The 9,478-nt window shown below is 41.8% G+C and overlaps 1 protein-coding gene across 1 annotated transcript; it reads left to right on the forward strand.

Moving 5' to 3' along the window:
- The first annotated feature begins 7,825 nt into the window (after positions 1-7,825).
- LOC126681782 (uncharacterized) lies at positions 7,826-8,293 on the forward strand. Its single transcript, XM_050377332.1, has one exon. It carries the CDS (start codon positions 7,826-7,828, stop codon positions 8,291-8,293), a length of 468 nt encoding a protein of 155 aa, XP_050233289.1.
- Positions 8,294-9,478: the final 1,185 nt, after the last annotated feature.

The raw sequence follows: 9,478 nt of genomic DNA on the forward strand, positions 1-9,478 counted from the left end.
CCGACTTTGGACTGTCACGTTTGTATTTCTGACATTTTGTATTTTGTCACTTTTATACATTTTGTGTTATCTTGTTTTATATATTTTCTTACTATATGTAAAATATAACATGTTTTTATATGAAATCGGTCGTTTTTGGAAATTGAGTTTTAATGAGAGTTGCAAATAATAGATTTTACAGATTTTAATCGTCGTGAATTGAATAGGAAAAACAGACGGAAAATAGATAATTCTGTCCAAATTGCGACTATATTTGCGACGGAAATGACTCCGTCGCAAATATTGACAATTTTGCGACGGAATCAATTCGGTCGCAAATATTAACAATTTGCGACGGAATTGATTCCGTCGCAAACTTGTACCATTTTGCGACGGAATTGATTCCGTCGCAAAATGTCAATATTTGCGACGGCGTCAAGTCCATCGCAAATTGTTTAAATCCGTCGCCAATACGTCTCCCTTTTCATTTTTTGGGAGACGACATTGGCGACGGTGTGTTTGGTTATGGCGACGGGCTGGCCGTCGCCATATTTGCGATGCTCTGGTCGCTAATATTTTAGCGACCAGAGCTTTTGCGACGGACTAGTTCCGTCGCAAATCCGTCGCAAATGTGTATTTGCGACGGAATATGAGTGATTTGCGACGGAATTGTCCGTCGCAAAAACACTGAAATCCAGTAGTGTAAGAAGAGACGAGGAATTTCAAAGAATAGTACGTCATGCTTAAGAAAAAGAAAATAAATCAATGGATATGCAAACGAATAAAGAGGTATATGAGATATCAAGATGCAAGAAGAAGGTTAAGTAAGCTTTACAAGAAAAGTGAAGACCTCATAAGGATATGTCCTAAGGATTCACCTCATGGATAACCATGATTAACGACGATAGCGAAAGAATCTTCATATGAGAAGTGAAGTAACGAGACAAAAAGAGAATAGTGGATAATGGGATAAAGATCCCAACATAATGATAAATAAGAATCAGACCGTGATGACGGCAATATGGAAAAAACTACAAAAGTAAAGAATTAAGGATATAAAATGGTAAATACATATGAATACTACTAGTTTCGTCATCTTTGATGATAAGACGTCATTAAGACGAACTACCATTGGATATCAGTAAGGGATTGAAAGTTCAAAGAGAAGAAATCAAAAGTAAGGTTGACAGTGTTAACTGACATCAAAGGGTAGGAAGTACAGAAATTGAAATAATGATTTCATGTGCTTACCAGTGTTGTAAGATGAACACGGTATCCCTACTAAATTCTAGATGTAAAAGAGATTAAGGTAAGAAAAGAATATGAAAATTCGAGGACGAATTTTTATAAGGGGGGAAGAATGTAATACCCCAAAATATTGAAGCATTTAATTGGACTACGTGTCCAGTCCTGTTTCGTCAGGGTGACGATATTGGAAATAATTTTCGAGAAACTTAATATTATATTTCAATTCTAAAGTTAGAACTGGAATTAAAAGAAAAAATGCCAAGAAAGTCTCAGAACAAAGTGCAGGGACTAAAGTGGTAATTTAGCCACTACGACTTAAAATGGAAATTATTTCGCCAAGGTCCGTGAAATGTTTTATAGTATATGTGGTAAAAGTTTCGGGTCAATCGGAGACCATTTAAAATTTGGACGCGGATACGTTTTGAGCTAAATTGCAACTTTTGAGAAGTTTAAGGGCTAAAGTGTAAATTAGCCAATTAAGCCTCGAGAATAGCAATTAAAGGATTATTGACGGAAAATAATAATATTGGGTTAGTATTATTTATTGGGATATAAATAATACGTATAAGATGGATAATTAATCATTTGGTTAAAAGAGTAAGTTTAAAAGAGAAATGGTTTAAGTTAAAGAGTTAAAGGACTAAAATGGATAATTAGCCAAATATATGTATATGATTTGAAGGAGCTGGAACCATCCAGAGAAGAGAATGAAAGAAATGTCACAGAGCGAGAGAAATTCGACGATCGATTACGATCCGTCGCCGTTTCGCCGTTTCTCGTCCAAATCGCGAGTTCTTTATATCGATTCGTTCGGAATTTGATTCTCTATCAACTACGGGCATCAAACTAAGGTAAAATTGAAGTTTGATTTTGGAATTTGATAGATTTAGGGCTGTTTTGGTTTGAAACGAATCAAACGAACCGTAATCACGTCGGTTTTGACGTTTTTGATGATTATTGAGTTGAATATTGTGTTATATTGATGTAGAACCATGTCGGAATGAGTTAGGAATGTCGGGAGCATGTCGAGATGATGTTTGGACCTGTTTAGGGGTGTCGCACGACGTGCGACTATGTCTCACGACGTGCGACATAGTTTCGCGGCGCGATCAAACTTAAAATCGACATAACTCCTTCGTTCGGACTCGGAATTGAGCGATTCTCGCGGCCACGGAACGAGGAAAGGATCCTCTACCATTTTACAGCCTCAAATAAAGGTAAGAGTTTCGTTTTGATGGTGAAATTTGCTGAGTTAGTGGCTGTTTCATTTGAAAAGTTACGTTTGAATCGTTCGGATATAAATCGAGTTACTCTTGATACGTTTGAGGTGTAAAATGATAAGTTAAGTGTTTATATGAGTTTGATGCGACTTGGTATGAGTTTTGGATGATTTGGGGCCTCAAAAATGGTCTAGAGCACGTCGGAAATATCGTACCTGAAGTGGGCACGACGTGCACTACCAGGGGTGCACGACGTGCACCACCAGGGGTGCACGACGTGAACCAGTGAAGGGCACGTTGTGCCCTTCATGAAAAATGAAGGGCACGATGTGCCAAGCTGGCACGACGTGCCCTACTTCGATTGTGACCTCCCTGGGACTTCCGGGAGCGAAAATTGGCTTCCGATGGCATGATACGGGTGTAGAACTTTGACAAATGTCTTAAAATGAATATTAATAGGACATTATAGCAATGAACATTAGCATGATAAGTAATCAAGATATGAATAGATATCTACAGAGAAAGATACGTTTAGAGCATGATGATTATGTTTCGTGCTTTTGTTGTGTTAGGTATCTAATGCAGGTTTTAAGAATAGGATTCTTTAAGTATAAGTTTTAACGATAGAATCCTATGATAGATGTGACGGACTATCGAGCTACGAGTATGATGAACCAAGAAGCTCGACGAGGATTGACGGACCCGTCTCCTGGAGCTTACGTTCGGATATAAGGAATAGCGGTCACAGTGAGTGGCAATTTACTTTCGCGTATTATTATTATTATTAAAGTTATTTTCATATATTATGAATATGATTATCAATACGTCGCATTTATATGATTTGCTTATATAAGATGGTATGTTTGATGAATGTGATTATATGAATGCCATTATATTCATTGTTTGAATATGAGTATCTAGCATGCGATCCGAAGAAACCAACTACCTATTGGGTGTCAATAGGCTGTGTGATCACCAATATTTGAGTCAGTCTAGCGTGTCTAGATTGTCTATGAGATCATGAAATGCGCATACGATATGAATGCGATACGAGTGAGAACTCGGTTACGGTGTAACCTGAGCCCCGTATCTAGTGGGTTGGACCCACCAGTGAGTTGGACTCACACTTTGAGATTAAGAGATTGGTCGCGGCTGACGTGGTTGAGTGTGAACACTCCCGGGTCGTACCACTTGGATCAGTTTAATTTGACTATTCGGAATGAGATAAGTTCAGAGTTTAGGATTAGGGTTTCGGTCGGATCTGTTATTTATGAATATTATGTTATTTTCATATTATATCGAGATAGATATATATATGTTTGAGTATGCGATGTGTATTTTGATAATACCGATAATAAGTTGCATACTCACTCAGTATTTTCCCAAATACTGACCCCTCACTCTGATGTTTGCAGGTATTAGAAGTCGGATCAGACAAGCCATCTCCATTGTGCCAAAAGTCATTGGACTTGCACAAGTATGAGTTCCTAGAGCTGCAGTAGTCAGTAGGTGTCAGTATAAGGATAGCAATTTAATTTCAAATAGTTTATTTTGAATGTAAACTCTAATATAATACTTTGATATCTATAAGTATGTTATCTAAAAGAGTTTTCTGAAAATATTCTATATATATATAATAATATATTTTTAAATGCGAAAAATTATTAGTGGTTTTAGGCTTGCTACGGGTTTTGGAGCTACCACTCCCATTCCCTAGCGCCGGTCTCGGCTCAATAATTTGGGTCGTGATAGATAGTGTCGATAGCACGGCAGTAGTATCACTCAGTAAACCCCCAACGAGGATGACGAGGCATATTCAGCCGCTATACATCAAGGCCGATTTAAATGGAGTATCAATCAACAGGGTCCTTATTGATAACGGAATTGGGGTCAACATACTACCAGCGAAGATGCTCAAGAAGCTCGGCATAAATCGGGATCAGCTAGACCCAACTGATGTTTACATGACCGATTTCGCCGGAGGCGAAACGCCGGATGAGGGGTACATTACACTCCATATAAAAGTTGGGCGAGTAGAGACCGAAGAAGGGTTTTTCGTGGTCAACGCCCGAAGCAACTACAACATATTGCTCGGTCGAGATTGGATTCACTCCAATATGTGCATACCATCAACCATGCATCAAATGCGATTCATATGGCGAGAGGATGGTGAAGTCGAAGTTGTACAGGGCGATCCCAACCCCTTCGGCGAAGACCATAATGTGCTTGAGGCAAATTTATATGACGAGGAAGTACGGAAGATACAATCTCTTAGTTCCAAAGGGGAGACGAGTGTACCCCGCTTATTAGTCAACTCGGATCGGCCAGTATCGATGACCCTTGGGGGCAACGGCCGATCTACTATCATCAAACGTTTAGAATGATAGCACGACACAAGGAATTAAGAGAGAAGATCGGACAGCTAGCCTCGCTATATGACGTCGCATCGGCCGAATGCATCTGTGAGGACCAGGATCAAAACCCAACAGGATCGCTGAGAATTGGGGATATACAGCTGGCAACAGGGAAGCTTGAAGATGATCCCGCCCAAGTACAAGATGACCTGCTAGAAGTGAACTTGGGCACTGCTGAATCGGCTAGACCTATTTATATCAACGCCGGGTTGGATGAAGAGTTCAAAGGACAGCTGATTGCTTTACTAATCGAATTTCACGACTGTTTCGCCTGGTCGTACGATGAAATGCCGGGTCTCGATCTAGATATCGCCGAACACAAGCTCCCTCTGAAAAGTGGATTTCGGCCATTTCGGCAGCCCCCCGACGAATGTCAAGAGAAGTGGATACCCTCATCCAGGATGAAATTAAACAGTTAGAAGATGCCAAGTTTATTCGAGAAGCTCAGTACACCGAATGGCTCTCTAACATCGTCCCTGTGATGAAGAAAAATGTAAAATTAAGGGTATGTGTAGACTTTCGAAACCTCAACCTGGCCACGCCTAAGGACGAGTACCCGATGCCCGTGGCCGATATGCTGATAGATAGAGCAGCGGGGCATACGATACTCAGTTTCCTTGACGCACACTCCGGGTACAACCAAGTACCAATCAACAAGGAGGACGTATCTAAAACAGGTTACAGATGTCCCGAGCCGATTGGAGCTTACGAATGGGTTGTTATGCCTTTCGGCTTGAAGAACGCGGGTGCAACCTACCAACGAGCGATGAATAAAATGTTCAGAGGACTGGATTGCCTCGAAGTGTACATTGACGATGTAGTGGTAAAGTCGAATACCGGGGAGGTTCATTTGGCCGATCTGAGGAAAGGGTTCGAGCGCATATGGTCTAATGGGTTGAAAATGAACCCTCTTAAATGCGCATTCAGAGTATCGGCTGGAAACTTCTTGGGTTTCTTGGTTCACCAGCGGGGAGTAGAGATAGATAAAAACAAAGCCAAGGCGATCATTAATGCTGAACCACCTAAAACTAAGAAGCAGCTTTATAGACTAATCAGTCAAATAAATTTGCTTAGACGATTTATAGCGGACACAGCAGGCCGACTTCGCAGTTGGAGTGTCTTGCTACGAGGAAAAGAGACCGATCATTGGATTTGGACGGACGAACAATAGAAGATGTTCGATGATTTAAAAGAATACTTGGCCAAACCTCCAGTTATGACTCCTCCGGAGCCGAACAAACCACTGTTACTTTATTTATCGGCTGCACGTGAATCCCTGGGATGCATGCTCGCCCAAGAGGACAACGGGGTGGAAAGAGCGGTCTATTATCTGAGCCGTGGGCTGACCGATACTGAGATTTGCTATACTAACATAGAGAAAATGTGCCTGTGTTTGTACTTCACTTGCTACAAATTACGATATTACATGTTGCCGGTAGTGGTGTACGTACTATCCCATACCGATATCATTAAGTATATTCTATCGAAACCATACTTAAAAAATCACATTGGGAAGTGGGCGATCGCCATGTCCGAATTCACATTAGTTTACGTTCCCCAGAGAGCAGTAAAAGGACAAGTTTTGGCCGATTTCCTCGTCGATCATCCTATAATTACCCTTAGGGAGGAAACAATTAGCTGCTGCGACATAGTCTTATGGGAGATGTAGTTCGATGGGTCCAGAACTAGCCAGGGGGTAGGCGCCGTAGTACATATTATCTCACCCCTGGGGTCAGCTTACTAACTATCGTTCAAACTCCAGTTTGAGTGTACTTAAAATCAAGCAGAATACAAAGCCCTGATATTCGGCCTCGAAATTTTGGCCGCTCTGGGGGCAAAGTCAATCAACGTTAGACGCGATTCATTGTTGGTCATCAAACAAGTGATTGGGGAATTCAAGTGCGAGTCTGAACTATTGGTGAGGTATTGCAACAAGGTGAAGCACCTGATCGAAGGCTTTCAGGATACAAGGATAGAATATACCGAGAGGGCCGATAATATTGTCGCGAATGATCTGGCTCAACACGGCAGCGGATACAAGATGAATCACCAGTTCGACGCAATTGAAAGAGAAACGCCGAATCTCCATACTGGGGGCATCACCATTGATGAAAGGAAATTTTCGGTCTACCAAATCGATGTCACCCAAGATTGGAGGACTGAAATGTTGAAGTGGTTCGAGAATCCAGACCATACGAATAGGAGGTTGAGGACCTTGGCCCAAAACTACGTCGTCCTAGCGGGCGAGCTATACAAAAAGGGTATTGAAGGGCTACTCTTCAGATGCATCGGCCCAAAGGAAGAAATGCTAGCAATGGCCGAAGTACATGAAGGGATAGCTGGTGCTCACTAGGCAGGCCCCAGGATGAAATGGTTGATCCATAAATACGGCTTCTATTGGCCGAAAATATAACAAGACTGCATAAGATATGCTAAGGGGTGCGAAGCCTGTCAGAAATGCGGTCCGATACAGCACGTCCCGGCCGAAGAACTCCACTCCATCATTAAACCGTGGCCATTTAGGGGATGGGCGGTCGACCTCATAGGAAAGATATATCTTGGCTCGACAGATGGCCATACTTTCGTCATTATTGCCACTACTTAACCAAATAGGTCGAAGCAAAGCCCCTAAAATCGCCCACGCAAGAAGCTATGATTAAGTTTTTTAAAGAATACATCGTTCATCGACATGGGTTGCCTGAATCAATAACCACAGATCAAGGGATGATGTTCACAAGAGGCGATATAGGTTGGTGGGCTTCTCTGATGAAGATCAAAATGCTTCACTCAACACCATATTATGCGCAAGCCAACAGACAGGCCGAAGCGACGAACAAGACTATTAAACTTATTGTTCAGAAGATGATTGAAGAAAACCCAAGACAATGGCACGCTTTGTTGTCAGAAGCAGTTTGGGCGAATAGGACCAGCCAAAAGTCGGCCACATGAACTTCACCTTTTCGAATGGTGTATGGGTACAATGCGATGTTTCTAATGGAGCTCACTGTGATGTCTACTCGCCGTTTGTACCAGAATAGATTGTCTAAGGAGGATTACTTTGGCAAGATGGTAATAGACTCCTTAGATCTTGACGAGGAGAGACTGGCCGCATTAGATCACCTCGAGGCCCAAAAAAGAAGGGTTGAGAGGGCATACAATAAGCGGGTGAAAACAAAGTCATTTGCCATAGGCGATATGGTATGGAAGGCGATCCTAACTATTGGTCATAAGGACAGGCGAATTGGTAAGTGGAGTCCGAACTGGGAAGGCCCATTTATTGTGACTGCCAAGATGACTGGTGGTGCGTATGTCCTGGCGAATGTTGACGGGAAGGAACACGACAGGGCGATCAATGGACAGTTCCTCAAAAAATATGTTCCCAGTTGCTGGGAGAACATTGACCGACGGCTATTTGGAGCCGACGAAGAATAATGACCGCCGCGAGCCTTCGCCGAACGTCCTAAGTCGTTAGATATCCATGACTAACGTTGAACATTCTGCGTTTCTGATTTATATGGGCCGATGATCGAATGTATCATTATCATTTCGGCCATTTATTGTTACAGTTGAGTTTTTTCAATGGGTCCTCCGTTTTTCTCAACACTTTATGTAATAATTTATAAAAGTGCTAAATCAGGGCCGATAATTGAATATATCATTGTCATTTCGGCCATTTACTCTTGTAGTTGAGTTTTTTCAACGGGTCCTCCGTTTTTCTCAACATTATAAGAAATAAGTTATAAAGTACTTTAACAGGGCTGAGAATTGAATATATCATTGTCATTTCGGCCATTTATTTTTAAAATTGTCCTTAAGGGGCCCTCCGTTGTTCCCAACGTGTCATTTTTTGAAGCCGACCTTTTAATATCAGATTAATTAAAGACCGATAGCGATGATGAAAAATAAAAACTGACTAACGGCAAAAACCTTCGGTCCCATGAACGATTAACATAAGATGAAAATCTATTCAACGAAAGGAAACGGCCACCAGGCCGAACCAAATCATTATCGTACGGTTGAAAAGAAAAATATTGTTCTGAATTTAAAAAAGATTACAACATAAGCTAAAAATGTCTAAAAATGTCGCCAATCTCACTGCGAACCGTGCTGAAAGATTTGCGGGCTTCTTCAACTTTGGGCTTCATTATGGAAATGCTCTACTTTAGCAAGTTTTGGTTTTTCTTCACGTCGACACCTTCGAGCAAGCTTTTGTCCATGGAGACTTCTAGTTCGCCTATACCCTTCTCTTCAGCCTACAGCTCGAGCTTCAAAGCAGCGATTTTGTCTTGCAGCTCCTTTGCGTGCTCTCGGCAATTTGTCAGAGCTGAAACAGCCGATTTCACTGATGCCTTTAGCGTCTCCAGCTTCTCTTTGGGTTCGGCCTCTTGAAGGGTTAATTGGTCAAGCTCGGTTTGGATCAGCATCGATTCATCATAAATCTTCTGAAAAGCAGGTAGCGATGCAGATAGTTTAACCATGGCACCACGAGCTTTTTCGCTGAGGACTTCTGGAGGAGCGTCGGCCAGGGCAGTTGCAGCTTTTTTAAGTTTCTCGAAGTCCTTGGGCGACTTGAATATAGCAATGCCTTGGGATTTCAGCTCAGAAACCACGTCCAGA

This window comes from Mercurialis annua, linkage group LG5 (assembly GCF_937616625.2).
Source record: "Mercurialis annua linkage group LG5, ddMerAnnu1.2, whole genome shotgun sequence".
Lineage (NCBI taxonomy): Eukaryota > Viridiplantae > Streptophyta > Magnoliopsida > Malpighiales > Euphorbiaceae > Mercurialis > Mercurialis annua.